This window comes from Priapulus caudatus, unplaced genomic scaffold (genome assembly GCF_000485595.1).
Source record: "Priapulus caudatus unplaced genomic scaffold, Priapulus_caudatus-5.0.1 Scaffold190, whole genome shotgun sequence".
In the NCBI taxonomy this organism is placed as follows: domain Eukaryota; kingdom Metazoa; phylum Priapulida; class Priapulimorpha; order Priapulimorphida; family Priapulidae; genus Priapulus; species Priapulus caudatus.
Window position 1 is genome coordinate 45886 of NW_014577251.1, and position 19121 is coordinate 65006.

The following is a 19121-nucleotide window of genomic DNA, read 5'->3' on the forward strand; positions in this document are numbered from 1 at the left end:
TTTGACAGGAACGTTACCGCAAGTGCGCGCTGTATCGGGTGCTTCTATAATGCCAAGGCCCGCATAACGTAATAGTTTTGGCAATGTCTCAGCTTTTGTTGAACTATCATTATAGGCAGTGTTATCATAGGCTGGCCACTGTAGCTTAGCTACTAATAGTACATGGAGTGTATTTTGGGGCATGCATTGTTGTCAGAATTGCACGTTTGTGCCTAAGAACTAACGGCAGAATCTATGGTTGGTTGGAGTACTGCTAATGTAAAATGCTATATTTGTTTTACTAACTGCACTTTTCTTGCATGAAAACACATTCACCTACACTTTGTATTTCACCTAAGAAACAGCAACAATTGTTAAATAAGAAGCTTCTTTTCGACATAAATTCTGGCAAGTTGCTAATATATTTATGAATGCTTACCCATTTTTTGTAAAGAGTATTTACACGTTGTGCAATTGAAGTCTCAACTTTTACCCCGAAACATAAACATCTGAAGCAGCAGAAGAAATGGCGCCAAATTTATAGTTAGATTACCTCATCTTTTAGCCGATTTTTTAAGCCTTTTGGTGCCAACATTTACCATAAATTGCGAAAAACCATTAGCAGAGAAATTCTCATTTCCAAGAATTCAAAAGTATTTCCATGTGTCATGCACACACTGCAGGGTTGCGCAAATCCATGGGGGGACAGGTGGACAATGTCCCCCCGAATTTTCAGCAGGGGGACATCATATCAAATGGTCCCCCACGATTTTTGAATCACCATGATTTTTGTGTGTAGGTGTGCGCTGTGTGTGTTTGTTGCAGTGACGAACTTTTTTGATTGTGTGTTGATAGTGCGTCACACGATTGGCTTCTTTCGCTTTTTGCCATGCTTTCATGTATTCAAGTGCATGTTTAGAGGCATAAATAAGGTCATGCACAACTTAAGAAAATCTGTGTCTCCTGATAAATTTAGTCACGCGTTTCTGTTTTATACACTGTTATTTTTTCTTATATAAATAATCTTATCGCAGAAATTCATCAAGACAAGTGCCGTCAGAGCGACAGCGCTCATCGTAACCGTCTATCTGCGGTGACGTTCTGTGGTGGACGTGTGGGATTCTAGTAAACCCTGTTAGTCCCAACATGTGTTCACATAACACGGCCGAAAACAAGTGGAATGCACAAGGGAAGTGGCTAGTCAGGAACGCTTCTTCACAAGAGAATGCGTTCGAGGATCGTTATGAAAGAGTTGCACGAGATGGCGCGTACGTTTTAAGTGTTCAGATTAAAGGATGGAAGTCTCCATCAGACGTAGTGCAACAACTATCTGCAAGACAGAATTAGGTAAGCACTCATCCATTTAACCTACTGCAAGCCTACAGCGCTGCGCAATAGAGAGCTGCCACCTGTAACACTATTAGGCAAAAACTCCACTCAGCTACCACAACACATTGCACTTGGCCAGTAGCCACTGGCAGTGGCCCATACGTTACATGTAACTACTGACACTACAGAATGCCCCATATAAATTATACGATTTAAGAGCACATAAACCTTCTTCTAACAAAATTTAGCCTTTTGAAATTTCACTGCTGCACATTGTAGCCTCATACATCCAGGCATGTATAGATTCTCACTAGCAACCGGCAGTCACAATTCTTTCTAACAGACAGTTAACAAATCCATGTTTAACCCTCCTCTGAGGCGTCAAAAGGTTATCTTGACACTTACTCTTTCGCATGTTCAGCGAAAGTAGATTTCATGGTCTTCTCAATAATGCCCTAAAAATGCTCAGCGTCACGCTGAACAAAAAAGTTTTTCAATCGCTCGTTCAGCACCATGTCCTCAGAAATGTCTAAAATCTGCCTGTGCCATTGAACCTTTAACCTGCCTGATCCTCAATTTCGGCACAGTGTGCCTTTTCCTACCATGATGCCTATAACACCGACTATCACGAGCCTAGGTCGAGCCGTTTAGATTTGCTGCCGCAATTCTGCATTTCCCCTAGACCTAAGTTAAGGAGTGATCGTTCCGCCTCTTTTACTTCTCTTTGCACTTTGACCTTTGGACCCCCAGCTTCGAACAGCCCACTCGTTTTGACGCATCCCCCCCCCAATCGGGCCGAATAAATTTTTTCGGCTGACCGTACGCTCGACGCGCCGTTAAGATTTGTGGCCCAACTGTTGCGACGCGACGACGGCGACGACGCGACGGGACGATCAAGCGATTCTACATAGCTGGCATCTGACTATGTCAGATGACGCTAAAAAAGTATGTTTATGAAAGTTTAGGCAGATAATCACTCACATTAGAAACCCACTGATTTCAATGCGATTAAGTTGGAACACGAGCTAATTCACGCCAAGAGGACACGAGTAACTTAGAGCATCGGGTTTTAATAATGTAATTTTCATTGCAAATGTGATGAATACTATATACACGCCATATATGATATGACTGACACAACAATAATAACGGACCAATATAGTTTTGTTGTCCACGCCTCAACACCAAATGATTCTTTGGTTTCTTCCTGCCTTTTTTGTTTTCTTGATTTTTATGAAACTGCATGGCGACACCTTTTTTTCGTCAATCTTATTACCAAACCAAATGCAAATCGTGATGTGTGTGTGTGTGTGTGTGTGTGCTGGTGTGTGTGCGTGTGTGTGTGTGTGTGTGTGGTGTGTTGCTGCAGGGGCGATGTACAGGGGGGGTCCACGGGTCGGCGACCCCCCCCTCTACTTCGCCAGGAAAACGCATTGAAGGGTCTAATTTCAAAAATTTCAGGCACCCACTTCGCGTCTCGCTACCCGGTGTTCCCCCACATTTCAAAATGGATTGCGCGCCTGCAAACACGCACGCCAACGCACGTGTGTGGGTGTGCGTATGTAGGCCTATGTGTGTGTAAATAAAAACATGCGGATATATATACATTGAGGGAGGCGAGAGAAAGAGAGAGGAGGTGGAAGCGAGACGGATGGAAAAAGAAGGAAAGCGGGGGAACAGTAAGGAATGTGATTGATAGCGAGAGGGAGAGAGAGAGAGTGAGAGTCGGGAACGAAAAGAGATGTAAGCCAGAGGAAGGGAAAATGAGAGCGAGAGAAAGACGTGTGATCGAAAAACCGAAGAACGTGAGCGTGAAAATAGGGTGATAGTTATACAGTTGACGGAATGACAAAGGCGACAGACATTACAGCCTGCACACGCGGCATCCGTTAACGGTTGAACGCTCGAACGGACTAGCTCCAGCGACTTCTCGCTCCTTACTGACTAAAGCAAAACACATCGATAGAGACGTGCTCTAGATATACGATGTCACACTGGTGCGGTTGATGTAGACCTGCGTGGTTTCTGCGGGTTCTTCATAAGCCTAGCCGCTTGTCACCTGTAGTAAATCCATGGCTGAACGTGAAGTTCGATAATTGCTAAAAAGTAAAAACGTCCAAGAAATTAGAGAACCGTTCAATACGACTTTGCGTGTTAATAAACAAAACTATTACTAACAATGTACTACTAAAAATAGCCATCAAAAGTATATATCTACTAGATATATCAAATCAGATTATCAAATCACTGTCAAAGTCACTTATCAAATCACTGTCATCAGATCAAGTCATCAGATCAAGTCATCAGATCAATCAATCACTCTCATCAGATCAAATCACCGTCTCAGAAATTAGAGAACCGTTCAATACGACTTTGCGTGCAATAGTAATAGTAATAGTAATAGTAATAGTAATAGTAAACAAAACTATTACTAACAATGTACTACTAAAAATAACCATCAAAAGTATATATCTACTAGATATATCAAATCAGATAACCAAATCACTGTCAAGTCACTTATCAAATCATCAAATCAAATCAAGAATTATCAAATCACTGTTAGTACGTCGGTGATTGAAAATATCTCTTGTCTGATTAGTCATAATTTCACGTGAATTGGTCGACTCATCTCGTCAACAAGCTTTACCTAGCTCGTGTCCCAGTCTGTGGAGTCCAATACCGTAGCGTCGAATCTGATATGATATGTGTCCACTAATGTGACAGCCATCATGCGGTAACTATTATTATTTGATTTGGGTAAGTACGCGAAATCGCGCGTTCGTATGCTTGACTCTTGAGTAAGCTTCAAAGTTCGGATACCCAAGATGTCCCCACCTCTTCCTGCGTAGACACACTATGATGCCCCATTAAAACAGAAACAACAGCAGTAGTAATGATAACAACGACAACAACAACAACAACAACAACAACAGTATAGGACTGCATGCACAAGAGTAAAGTAATATAACAGAGTTTCATCGCGAGTTTTATTATCATACCTGGAATTATTTGATATATATACGCCGAGATTATAAGAACGAAAAAATTGAAATTAAAATAAAAAATTAAAATAAAAAATTAAAATTAAAATTAAAAATTAAAATTAAAATAAAAAATTAATTAATTAAAAAATAAATAATTAATTAATTAATTAAACATTAGGACTATAGATCGATACCCCATCCCCTGTGGGTTTTCGGACTAGTGGGTTTTCGGACTATTGGGCCGTAGGACTAGCGAGCAGTCACCTCGCGTATCAGGTTCATTCGCCAGACAACCCTGGGCCTAGCCTCACAGCCCACATAGCCAATCGCTGCATTGCGCACCGCTGGGGACACCAATCCAAATGCGAATTATCACACTACGTATATGCCTATTATCAGGAGCGTATAATGACAAATATATTTGACAAATGACAAATGACAAATGACAATGACAAATGACAAATGACAATGACAAATGACAATGACAAATGACAATGACAATGACAATGACAATGACAATGACAATGACAAATGACAAAATATAACGACAATATATTTGTCATTATACGCTCCTGCTATTATATATGGGCAAGCTCGCGTCTGTCGACATCAACTGACTATATTATGTGTGAGAAAACCCATTATAACAGCGTTAAGCACATACCTATACATTATTTAAGTTATATAGACAATTAGATATAGAAACGAGTATGTTTGTTTGGCCGTGCGTGCATGCGCGCCCGCGTGTCTGTACGTGGGGCTGGGTCGGGGTATTCGTGTGTACGTGCTTGTGTGCATGTGTGCCCGCATGCGTGTGTTCGTGCGTGTGTATACGTATAGCGTGTTTTTGCGTAGATGTAGACGCGAGGCGGCTGTTGTACGTTATCTCACCGCCTTACCTTTCTATAGGTTAAGCAAGACGACGCGCCGGAGGTGCGAGGCGCGTGGGGAAATCAAGCCGAATTTTTCTTTACCTGCGTCGCCTATTCCGTTGGACTGGGAAATGTGTGGCGCTTTCCATATTTGGTATACAAAAATGGCGGAGGTAATACGATTGCGTGAAGGTGCTGCGTTATCGTTGCCTGTATCGCGTATACCTGTTTGCATAATCCTCCAATAGAGTACAAGATACTGCCGTAACTAGAAGTTCGTGTGGATAAATATATATCATACGTGCGAATACCACTTAATCCTTGGCCTAACATATTATATTGCATTTTAAAGACGCATGTTTTTGTTAGCTTTGCGATATTCGGCAATTGAAGATATACTTTTCGTTTGATAAAGGAGCTGGCACAGTAGCGCGTTAACTGTAATCGCTATACGCGCGATGAGAGCTGTGTATCTATCTGTACAATATAGTGCTCTACAGATCTAGAGGCCTCGGCCAGACAGCTTTTAAATATGTTAATCTCCCACGATGGACTGCCGCCCAATCGCGAAGAATAGATGGAAATTCCTTGCCCTATGTCGTCGAGAGGCGTTCCCGCAGACACGCCATATTATTTCGTCAGAACGGCCACTCAATATCAGTACGATCTGCAGTACGATCTAACGAAACGTTACCGCTTGCGTATTCGGGTTTAGAAGTATATATTGACGGTTGTCTTTACAGAAGCCTTTGTGATAAGCATATTGCATAATGATGATTGATGTTTGTCTGGTTTGTGAATATATCCTAAACAAATGTTTTGCAGGAGCCTTTCTGATACCATACTGTATAATGTTGGTTTTCGTCGGAATGCCGATATTTTTGATGGAGATTTCACTAGGACAGTTTGCGAGTATCGGGCCCATCGGCATATGGAAAATATGCCCTATTTTCAGAGGTAATACACTTCGTAAGTTATGAGACAATTATGAATGATGAGACACATTTTTCAGACGCAACGTGTTATAACATTAATGTTTGATTACACCCCAATTAAAATGTTATCAAATGTGAAGAAATTGTACTCAGTAAACCATCATTAAATTTTTTTCTAATACACGCGCGTACATACACCTATACACAACAGCGCACATGCACACGCGTGCACACGCACACGCACACGCATATGCGCACACATACACGCACACACACGAACACGCGCTCACTCACACACACACACACACGCACGTATGCACACGCACACGCATACGCATACGTCCACGTACACGGACGCACAAGCACACGCACACGCACACGCACGCATACGCACTCACCTCCACCCAAACACAAACACACACACACACACACACACACACACACACACACACACACACACACACACACACACACACACACACACACACACACACACACACACACACACACACACACACACACACACACACCACACACACAGCACCCCCCGCCGGCGCGCGTCGCGCGACACGCCATATGACGCGACACACGCACACGACGCACACACACGCGCAGCGCACACACACACACACACACACACCACACCACACACACACACAAACACTACACACACACAACACACACCACACACACACACACACACACACACACACACTACACACACACACACACACACACGACGCGCGCGCGCGCGCATGTACGAATAGACGCAAACACACGCGCACGCATGCGCAAACACGGACATTGTAGTAAAGTCTAAGATGGTTAAATCTCCTACTAAATCATGTATTCCTTGATTGTGAAAACAGTAGCACACTATTATCTAAACCATTTCATACAAAAATAACTAAAAATGACCTAATTTGTCGCTAACATTATATGAGAATATACGACAAGTAGGTTGCGGGAATCTAACCTTTGTACCTTTGCCGTTAGAGGCAGAAGTCGCCTGGTCAAAGTTTCGACTATAAACCTAGATATACCGTATATATATAGTATAGTATATTATATAATATATAGATATATATACTAATATATATATGGTGTGTGTGTGTGTGTGTTGTGTGTGTGTGTGTGTGGTGTGTTGTGCGTGGCGTGCGTGCGTGCGTGCGTGTGCGTGTGTGTGTGTGTGTGTGTGTGTGTGTGGTGTGTGGTGTGTGTGTGTGTGTTGTGGTGTGTGTGCGTGCGTGCGTGAGTATTGTGTGTGTGTGTGTGTGTGTGTGTGTGTGTGTTGTGTGTGTGTGTGTGTGTGTGTCACGCTACACGAGAGACTTGCATAAAAATTAGCGATTCTCCCGCTTCGCTGGTCGCTATCTAAATTTAGAACTTTTTTCCGGGTGCAAAAAAAGCATAAATAAATAATAATTTAAATAATAAAAAATAAAAAAAAAATTATAAAAAAAAAAAAAAAACAAAAAAATATAGAAATGAATAGATATAAATGAAAAATAAATGATAAAAATAAAAAGATAAAAAAATATATAAAAATAAAAAAATTTAAATAAATAAACGAAAACAATAAAAAATAATTCTAAAATACTAAAAATAAATAAATAAAATATGAATATTAATAATAATAATAATAAAAGTGGAAGTAAAATCATGAATAATAAATAAAAATATATGATAAAAAACATTATGATAAAAAATACAAATAAAAAAAAAATAATTAAAAAAATATCTAAAAATATGAAAATACAATTTAAAATTTATTTTTTAAATTAAAAATAAACATATAATAATCAAAAAAATATACAAATTAAAATTATTATATAAAATTAAATGAAAATTCAATAAAATAAATCACAAAGAAATAATAAAAATTAAAATAAATAAAACATATAAAAAAAAAAAAATTAACAAATAAATATAGAAGGAATGAGTAAAAATAATATATATATTGAAAAAAAAAAAATGACAATCAAAAATTAAAAGAAACAAACATGAAAACAAAAACCATCTAACTTAGTCGTACGACCACCATAACACGTGCACAAGAAAATCAAATACGAACTTAACTATCATAAAATACGTAGTGAGCATAGTTAATAAAAACAAGGTAGAAAAACAAGTCACTAAAAACCACATGGCAATTACACAAAAATGGTAGAATCTAAAACTAATAAGAAAAAAAATAAAACATCTTCAAAGAGTAACTTTAGCCTACAATCACATAATAAAAACAAAACAATACCTCATTACACCTCAGAAATAACATATCGAATCTAGGTAAAAAATAAAAATAAAAATTCACCACAATCCTCTTAAACTTATATTAATTATAATCTCTATAACAAAAATTATAAGTATAAATAACAAAATATAGAATAAAAAACAAAGGCCTAAGAAAGTGTGAAAACTATAATGAATGAATATAATTAAATATATAATAAATAAAAAAATATAGAAATAATTAATTAAAAAAAAAAATCTAGAACAAATATAAATTCAAAAAATATATCAACAAAATCATAAAAAAGAAAATGATGAATTAGTAATGGAATAATGGATAACAAAAAAAAAATACGAAAAAATAATAAAATAATAAAAAATGATATGACATCCACACACCGAAAATAAATGAATATAAAAAAATTAAGCAATCGTAAATATTCGGATTACTCGATGCTTTGGGCAGTCGTTCGTTTGCTTAGTACGCATTAATTACAGGCTCTTCCGAGCTAGAATGCAGAGAGCGAGGACGAAGCCTCAAAACACGGGTGCATATGCGCGTAGCTATATATATACCATCGCATGAAATCTACTGAGTGTTATTTTGTTGTATTTTATGATTGCCTCAACCAGTAAGTCTACGCCTTTCATTAGATGATAAGTGTCATTGCAACGTGCTCTTAATACCGCCCGCCTATTGCTACTCCAGGTCTTGGAATAGCGTCGGTTGTGATAGAATTGACGGTGGCCCTCTACTACAACGTCATCATAGCCTACTCCATCTACTTTCTGTTCGACTCCATGAGAGCAGAAGTGCCGTGGGATAACTGTGATAACCCGTGGAACACCCCAAGCTGCCAGATTAATAGCACCCAAGATGGAGCTAATAGCACCCAACAATTTACTCCAGCTGAAGAATATTTTTAGTACGCATCAAAGTTGGAATAACATTTTAATTAGTGAATCGCTGCTACTAGATGTAAATGTACCATGTGTCTACTACAATGCGTTCTCATGCGCAGTTTGATAGAACAATGTACAAGAATATAGGTTGCGGGGCCACCTCACTCACTAGAATGCATGCCACATTAAGTCCTCAAATTGCCTGAATTAAGAGGGATATACTATATTGATCGGCAGCGTTACTCTAAACCGTCAGGCTATATTTTAACCGAGCGATTGTATAGGTAGTTGTAGATGGCACATTACTATAATACACATCCTCTACTCTTCCATTGCAATAGCAATAAAGTCCTCAATATATCGAGTGGGATAGACGACCCCGGTGACATCCAACCAATGCTGGTGGCAACATTAGCCGTGGCATGGCTCATAGTATTTCTGGTTCTCATTAAAGGTGTTGGATCTATGGGAAAGGTACGAATCGGGGAGAGTGTATCTAAAACGATTCATCTCCTGTTATATTCTCAATTTATAATATTAGATTCCTATTCGAATATTTATGATCAAATCGATTCACTCGACACGTGATTTGTCACATCCCCGTATAATACACCGTATATAATGTTACCATTATGCTTCTCCACATGCACCAATTCCCATCCTACTCTCCATTCTATCGCCCCTCAGCAGTATCTCCGCCTATTGCAAAACAAATCCCATACCTGTTACATTTCCTGTCGCATGCATGCAGCCATTACAACCGACCCTCACTCTCCATCACGTTGTTTTCCCCGCCTGCATGGTCACCCACTGCCAACGTTACATACTCGAAACCTACCTTCTATTGTTTTTATGCAACATGGGCTAGATACGCAACGTCAAGCCAGCCAGCTTTCTTGCAGTCGTAAAATATATCGATACGGAGTCGGTTCGTGTAATTATATTAACGTTTTGTAACATGGCGCAGGTGGTTTATTTCGTTGCCACTTTCCCCTATGTCATGCTGACCGCTCTGCTCATAAACGGACTGATGTTAGATGGAGCTATTGACGGCATCCTGTACTTCCTTAGACCCGAGTGGGACAGACTTATAGAGATGAAGGTAATTTGCGATGACCCAAAGACTTGATTGTTATTTGCGTGATTTTTTTTGCTTTTGGTAGAATAGTACGACAATCGAACAAAATATGTACAGATAAATATTGAATAATATATATATGCAAAATATAGAAAAATATATAAAGAAACCTTCCTCACTAAATTATAGATGAACACATGGGCAAAATGCAGAGAAATGCACAAATAAATATAAATAGCAATATATAGGCTGTGATGAGTAACGCGTTGCCCAATATATATAATTCGTGACGTTAGTCGTCGGTATATGCATGCGCCCCAACATAAGAGCAGCATTGACATGAGCCGCGTTCACACGTAGCAAGAAATCCGGTATTTAGCGTTCACACGAGACAAAATACGAGGCCCGAGAAATACGCTATTAAAACAGATCCGGTATTTCATGTAAATCGAGGCTTCCCAGACCCCGAATAATTTGCGCGTGCTAGAGAAATACCGGATTTCTTGGACCGCGAGCATTTCCTCGTGTGACGCTAAATACGGGTTCTGGAGCCGCGTATTTTATAGACTGCGTCGCGCGCTCGACAGTTCCAGTGTAACGCGAGTGGAACTGTCGAGCGCGTGGACCACTCTACGTATTATCGGCGAGTTGGTGCGCATTGCATTGTTTATTTCGCATTGTTCTCTTGATTATTTAAAGCAGCTCGCAGCTCGCAAATACCGTATTTCTGGAGCCGCGAATCAGCGTGTGAACGCTCGGCCGCGTATTTGTCTCAGATTCGGTATTTCGCAAATACCGTATTTCATAAGCTGTCTAACCGGGTCTATCGTGCGGGGCGGTGTCGGACTAATGCTACTTTACTACGCGGCCGTCAGGTGTGGCGGGATGCAGCCGTGCAGACGTTCTATGCACTCAGCTCCTGCACAGGCGGACTTATAGCCATGTCGAGCTTCAGTAACTTCAATAATAATGTAATAAGGTAGGTAACAACAACGCATATAAAAACATTTACGACAGAGAGAGAGGGAGAGAGAAGGGTGAGCGGGGATGAGAGCGAGAGAGAGAGAGAGAGAGAGAGAGAGAAGAGAAAAAAGAACGAGAGGGACAGCGAGAGAGAGAGGAGAGAGAGGAGGAGAGAGAGAAGAGAGAGAAAGAGAGGGACAGTGAGAGATGAGAGAGGAGAAAGAGAGGGGGACAGCGAGAGATAGAAGAGAGGGGGACATTAAGAGAGAGAAAAGAGAGTGGGACAGCGAGAGAGAGAGAGAGAGAAGAGAGAGAGAAAGAGAGAAAGAGAAAGAGAGGGGGACAGTGAGAGAGAGAGAAGAGAGAGATAGAGAGAGAGAGAGGAGAGAAGAGAGAGAGAAGAGGAGCGAGAGAGAGAGAGAGAGAGAGAGAGAGAAAGAGAGAGAGAGAGAGAGAGAGGGTAAGAGGGGAATGAGAGTTGTAGCGGGAAGGCCTCCGATTAAACACGATTTATGTTTCATTGTAGAGATGCTATAGCGATTCCGTTAATAAGTTTGGGAACCAGTCTCTATGCCGGACTAGTTATATTTTCCGTGCTAGGCTTCATGGCCCTACAAAAAGGAGTGGATGTGGCTGATGTTGCTGAACAAGGTATGGTCTACATCAAACCATTACTTATACAGACGACACCGGGGTTGTGAGTCTATAGACACGACGTATCTTACTGATTCCTTTAAGCGCTGCTGGTTATCTAGTATTGCGCGATTGTTATACGAATTCATGCCATCAACCTTGGCAAAAATGTGAATTCTGACGAAATTAAAAAGGAATACAGTCAATTCTACTCGTAATTCGAATACGAATACAATTTATTTAGTAATAATAATTAATGCCGTTCTGCAAGAATCACTGTATTTTATTTTTTAAATGTTGTCCACCACCACGTTTACAAGCTGCAATATATGTCTGTATCATTAAAACAAATCGCAACAATTCCTTCTTGGTGCACTTACGTTTTCAGGGCCTGGTCTCGTGTTCGTGGTCTACCCAGAAGGAATCGCTCAGATGCCCCTGCCTACATTATGGGCAATTCTCTTTTTCATGATGATGCTCGTGTTGGGCTTCGGAACGCAGGTAGTCCAATTCTAAAAAATTTCACGTACAGCGAGATTTTGTCATTATTAATTAGATTGCATGCCATACACGTGGTATGCTGCGCGCAGCGTCGGAACCATGGAATGACCTGCATTACTTTGTTCTGATACTCTAATCGCGTTGCATATGTCAAAGTTTAGCATGCTATGACACACGCGCACTCACCCTTTACACACATGCACGCACACACGCACGCATGCACGTACGCACGCACGCACACACACACCACAGCACAATAGGTGAGCTGTATGGAGCCCACCCGCACACACACGACCATCAGCGCCACACGACATCAATATACGCCGCTCGACTCACACACACCCACACACCACACCCGCGCGCAGCGCAAGCGCATGCGCGATCACATTTAGAGTAACACATAGCGTAGTATATCTGGCAAGACGTTTCTCTACCAATTCACGTTATCTCCATGAATGGAGACGGGATGTTCGACGCGAACATTGACAGATGATTTCCAGGTCATGCACATGCATGAGCACGCGTGAGCAGAAGAAAACAACGATTCTCAGAAGCTTCCTGCCGGCTGTATGCTGTTTCTAACTTGCGCATGAGTGAACCTGGCTACTCAGTGCGCTCGCTTTTTATAATACCCCTCTAACCAGACACACACACTTCACCCAGACGAGCCCATCGAGCAGGTCAGTAGTGACATCTGATACCGCCCTCACGGTTGTCCGTTGCAGTGCAACTCTGCAGTACTTGGTCATGGCTATACACAGCTCATATGACTATAATTCGTGGTATGTGGCGGTTTGTGTGCAAAGGGGAGCAGTACTAACACCCTCTAGAAATCCCCCATAACTGCTGAAAACCAACTTCTTTAAAACATCTAATACATGCATGCTCGCTTGAAAATGACCAATTTAGTTTCATTAATTACCGAATTTACCTGTATATATAACTGCTCATATATAACTGAGCTGGGAAAGTCTCCCACACAACAACAAACACACAACCAGAGACGAATGACTACGGTCAATCACGTGGATTCGGAAGAGTGCAGGTCCTGCACATTCTCTCCTCAAAGCTCGTTATCGATCCGTGAAAACTGCATCGCGTGTACACCGACTCTACGGTAAGCGGAACTCATCCATATCTCACCGAGATATATATCTAGTAGATACTTGTAATTACCCTAGCAGCTACTTAGCGTTCACAGTAGGATAACGCAAGGGTGGTGCCTGAAAAAACGCGAATATAATACCGACATAATGAAAGATGTTCTAATTTAAAAGCCCAAGATCGGGGCGGCAGAGAAAAGTTACACCCTGACACCCACACACACACACACCACCCCATAGAAATATATGAATGCCTGTTCACTGTCTGCCGTTATATATAATTATCTGCGTTAATAGAGTCAGTTATACATGTTATACCGATGTCAAGGGTACACGTAAATTTTGTGAGGACATTCAGCAAATGATCGACAAAAGCCCAGGAGTTTACTGGCGTATCTGTTGGAGGTTCATTGCCCCAGCCGTCCTATTAGTAAGTATACTTAAATCACAGTCACAGTCACAGATTTATACTCAGTTTGACAGTTCTACATTACTAGCGCAGATATCAATTTGCCGATCTCTACCAACTACTACTCTTTTGAATTCTTACTACTAATCCATCGCATGTTTATTTTTCTAGTTTATTCTCATAATGAGTTTAGTGCAATATCATCCGGTCGTGTACGAAATGCCAAGCGGAGTTTACGAATACCCAGACTGGGCCATGGCGATAGAATGGTCTATCGCTGGAATACCCGTGCTCATTATTATTGTCGTATTCCTGTATACGTTCTGCAAAGGAGGAGCATGGTCGGTAAGTTATTGATATAATTCTTGGTAAACCAGTACCCTGGCTTGCATGCTATCTGAGTCGGTTCCTGTATCACAGCCACCGTAGCTGTTATTTTATACAGCTCAGTGATTACAGCCAACTATTAAATACGGTACGGAGTGCCCTCTGTACGTACGGACAGAATTAAATCCTGCTGTGCAACAATTCGAGGCATCTAGCACTGGCGTGTTCATGATAGCTCGGCATTCTTATATAAGAAGAAATTGAATAGCATCGAGATGATAACATATAATCTTCTGATAATATATGTCTTTAAAAACAAATCGCACGGCTTCCTTCAGAGACCAGGCGTGTACTATCTGCATAGTGTAGACTACAGTCAATAACGCTGGTCTTTCATGTGTTATAGGTCTTGAAAGATATATCTGAGCCAGAGTGGGATTGGGGTCCAGCCGTGGAACAGCGTGAATTACAAAGAGCTACCACATCAGCAACGTTGTTTAAATCAACGAGCGAACTCCTTGGCTGGAACATGGAACTCCACGAAAGAGTTTCGTACACTATGGACGTGGACAATGTGTCCAATGGGCCAATAACCTTCACCTGTGATGACCGCGGTGAAAGATATTAGTTATAGCGGTTGATGTTATCAAGATAATGTAAAGAAGGTGCCGCTATATTTTAGTATCGAATGAAATGTCCGAATATCTATAGGATAGTTTACTCACTCTATATTGTAAGTAGTCTCCGCAACTATGTATACAGGTAGGTTGGTATTATGGGAAAAAAAGACAGTTGTCGTTCAAGAGAAATGGTTCACTTCACACATGGTGCGCTATGTACAAAGAGAATGCTCCGACCACAATCAGCCACTCACAGCGAATGACTCCGATTCCATGCATTTCAATATTGATGCGAATATTATTAACTAGCCAGTCATTCTCCTCTAATTATGTGGACAAAGACAACAGTCTACTGTGATGAAGAGCTGATCTAACTCTGCTATGGATGAACCATAAAAACTTTCATCAAATAACCGCCAAAGTAAATGCAAGACAAATACGTCCACATATTATTTATATACGCATATGCACGCACGATTTTTTATTACGGTCGTGTGAATAGGAAACACTGAGTAGCCTACACGCACGCTCTGCGGTAGCTTTACCGGTGCAGCCCATTTGTTCCCGCTACGGTCGAAACCCTAGAAACAGACAAGGAAGTTTCCGCGCTCTTTCATTCTCGCCAAAGACTTAATTATCTTGATAAATATAACGCAGTAGCTACGCGTCCGGTCATCCATTACAAAGCTCAGCACAGATTCCCAAATCCACGTCACGATTAGGCCACGCCCCCGCCCTTTCAAATCGGTGATTTTACTGGGACTTGATAATTTGCCTTCAAAACGTTACCAAAAACATTTTTTATAGATACCATAAGGTAAGTAATATTATGGTAAAAACTTATTGTTTGATTGTTTTTTACTGAAAAAATATAGTTGGGTTCACATATGAAATATATGACCGGACGCGTAGCCACGGCCTAAATATAATCACCCACTGCACACTCACTGTGAATTATATCAAGACAAATCTAGGATCTCGAAGTCACTGTATTTTAGTTTTACGTGGCAGCATAGCGCTAACACAGAAAAGTCACGTACGCGCCATTTTGTTTGGGATTTACAGCGATATCTTTACGTTTAGTTGGTCCTAGGTTAGATCCCTTGATCTAGATTTTTAGATCGTGGTTTCGTGAATCACAGGATAAAAATATAGGGATACGCGTTTCTTACACTATCACGTTATTTGCGTTGTACATATAGTAATATATGATATCGCATAAATGTGGTTGTCGTCATTGCCTAGGTGAAGATTGTTCTAGCTTAATGAGGTTTTATTTTTAGTCAAAAAACACGGAATCGCCCGTCTTAAAACAGTATGGTGAATAAAACACCTAAATATAAACCGATCGTGCGTATAAATATAATATAGAGAAATCTAGAGAAATCTAGAGAAAATACAGAGTAATGTGTTCAATCGGTCTTCTATTATACACTGTCTCGTCTGGACTGTACAAATTCTGAACTATGCACTATATACTCTACACTATGCAACTGCTGCAAGCCCGAGTCAGTATTTCTGTTTGCTTTTCAATTCCCAGATTAGATACCCTACGCTTGAAAATACTCACAGTGATAAAACGACCAGGACTGATTTTAGCGTTATTTCATTTTTAAACGAATTTTTGTTTATGCCTTGAATTATGTTATGCCTTGAAAGGATCTGTAATATATGGCTTAATTGACACATAACTATATATATATATATTACGTAGATTAGCACCTGTCGTTGGTGTGTGTGTGTGTGTGTGTGTGTGTGTGTGTCGTGTGTGTGTGTGTGTGTGTGTGTGTGTGTGGTGTCCAGCCTGCGTGCGGCCGCGGCGGTGCCTTGGGGCGTGCGGCAGCGCGCGTCAGTGGTTGTGTGTGTGTGTGCGTAAAGTAAATCTGGTATTGAGTGTAAAAATTACTGCTTATGAATGCAAGCACTTGGGTCGTTTCAATAATAAAATGACAATAAATGAACACGAATTGTATTTACTACTAAAGTCCTAATCTCACTGCATGTTCAGAAACTCAAAGAAATATCTTTAGATCTCTAAGCATGCATATACGCTTTCTATTTTCAACACATATATTATATAATAAGATCCTCTCTCTTACTTGTCTCTATCCGTCTCTCTCCATGTCTTTCTTAATCTCTTCCCCTCTTCCCGCCCTCGTTTATCCGCACTCGTGCGCTCATTTTCTTCTCACTTTATATCTATGGCGTGTATTTCGTGTATATAATTATGTTAGGTAAATTTTGCGACGTAAATATTGTATTAACAGATATTAGTATTACGCGACAATATCTCTCTCTTTCTCTCTCTCTCTCTCTCGGCTCTTCTTCTCCCTCTCTCTCTCCTCTCTCTCTCTTTCTCTCGTCTCTAATCTTTTTTCTCTTCTCCCTCCTCTTCTCTCTTTCTCTCTCTCTCTTCTCGCTCTCTCTCTTTCTCATACTATATAATATATATATATAAGGCGATATATATAAGTTATATATATCATATATTTAATAGGAAAGAGAGTTTATAGCGAGTCTCCTTGATTAATCTACTCTTGATTAATTATATATATATATAGTATATATATATATATATTATATGTTACGTTGTAATCTCTACTATAACCTGTAAGTTACCGAGACTGGGCAGTTATAATTATTAAAGCGAATAATTGGCATTTTATTTTTATACTAAAATACTCGTCACTCCGAACTCCTACATTTAACGCATAATTTCAACAAAAATATACATCGTTTGGTATCACAGAGACAGACACCATGAAGGTTATATGTTTTATCTTATTTTTTGTATAACAGACGAACGGACGGACGGACGGACGGACGGACGAACGGACGAACGAACGGACAGATGCTTTAGACCGGCGCAAGGTTCCCTGTTCTGCACTTACCTTCGCCGGTGCAGAGGATCAATGCGATAAGGGTACAGCCAGTCTATAGACTATAAGTATTTTGCCTTCTAAATTGTTTTAAATTACGCGTAATGCTACGTCTATAATACGCGTGTGTGCATGGGCGCAATCGCGTGACCTGTGCGACTGTGCGCGTGTGTGTCTATTAGCATACTATAATAACCGGGGGCGTATGATAGCGGGGGGAGATGGGGCGGATGCATTCCCCAGCTTATTGACGTGGGGCGGATGGCGTGCACCAATCATCCCCCCTACTTTCAGCGAGGGAAAAATGGGATCACAATTTTCTTGGGGCAAGACCCGCAAATACCCCACCTGTTTCTTACCACTCCCCTCGAAACCTGCATTGCGCCCACCACTGTTTCCGAAGCGTAACAAATTGAAGCCACCCCCACTTCAGAAAAATCGTTCGCCGGCAACCGTGTTAGAGCTAATGCCTAACAAATATTATCATTATGAACATTTGATATTGCATATCAAAAGTCAAATTATGAGGTTCATCTGACAGGGGCGTAGATAGCGGGGGATGGTAGGTATATTCCACCACACTTATTGAGGTGGTGACTTTCATCCGCCCCCTACTTTCAGGAAGAAAATGACCGCGGAAAAAATTAATATTTTACAGACCAATAAATACTGGATATTTATCTACAAATACGTCATTGCCTATTCATACACTCCCGTAACGGATATTATTACAGAAATCGAGAACGTGACATACTCTACTGTCAAAATGGCTGCTAACTCGTTCAGAATGACTTATATTTACTGCACGGCTTAATTCGTGGGACGCATTCGCCCATTACGATTTTTTCACTTTTCAAAATCCCCATCTATCACCTGCGCACGAAACGTTAAATCCTTGCTTTATTCAAAAAAATTTAGAATGACCTATTGCAGAGTGGGATATTGATTTTTACGCGGGATTGAATGCGCGAAATTGAAATTTTATTCTAACTTGTTGAGGGAGGGGGAGTGTGCTTGGGACCCGACCGCGAAAATATTTCCCGGATTTTGTATAAGGGGGGAAAAGTATTGCACTTTTTGGCTTTCAAATCTGGTTGTTTTTTTCTCATATTGTTTTGCACGTTTTTTAACGTTCTCAGTAAAAGATACGTTTTTTTATGTTCAAAATCTGTTTTTCTCTCATCGTGCGTGCTCGGGATCATGTGCTCTCTCACTCTACTTCTCCTCTCTACTGCTTTCGTCTCTCTGTTATGTCTTTCCATACCGGCTGTCGTGCTCGCTCTGCTGTCTGTCTCTCTCTGCGTCTCTTAGCGGTCATCTCGGTCTCTCGCTCTCTCTCTCCTCTCCTCTCTCTCACGACACATTTATATCATA

The 19121-nt window shown here is 40.6% G+C and overlaps 1 protein-coding gene across 1 annotated transcript; it reads left to right on the top strand.

Moving 5' to 3' along the window:
* The first annotated feature begins 1125 nt into the window (after positions 1–1125).
* LOC106807014 (sodium- and chloride-dependent GABA transporter ine-like) lies at positions 1126–15497 on the top strand. The gene is made up of 12 exons (XM_014809215.1): positions 1126–1293; positions 5202–5337; positions 5990–6121; positions 9041–9257; positions 9576–9708; positions 10202–10336; positions 11188–11291; positions 11802–11926; positions 12297–12409; positions 13841–13942; positions 14093–14266; positions 14655–15497. Exons 1-12 carry the CDS (start codon positions 1126–1128, stop codon positions 14874–14876), a joined length of 1761 nt encoding a protein of 586 aa, XP_014664701.1. The 3' UTR covers positions 14877–15497.
* The last annotated feature ends 3624 nt before the right edge of the window (positions 15498–19121 follow it).

Bases quoted from the DNA above. Each gene is read 5' to 3' on its own strand.
- LOC106807014 (XM_014809215.1), top strand. From the start codon at position 1,126: ATGTGTTCACATAACACGGCCGAAAACAAGTGGAATGCACAAGGGAAG. The intron at 10,337-11,187 runs GTAATTTGCGAT...CGCGGCCGTCAG, and splicing joins ACAGACTTATAGAGATGAAG to GTGTGGCGGGATGCAGCCGT. The intron at 12,410-13,840 runs GTAGTCCAATTC...ACCGATGTCAAG, and splicing joins TGTTGGGCTTCGGAACGCAG to GGTACACGTAAATTTTGTGA.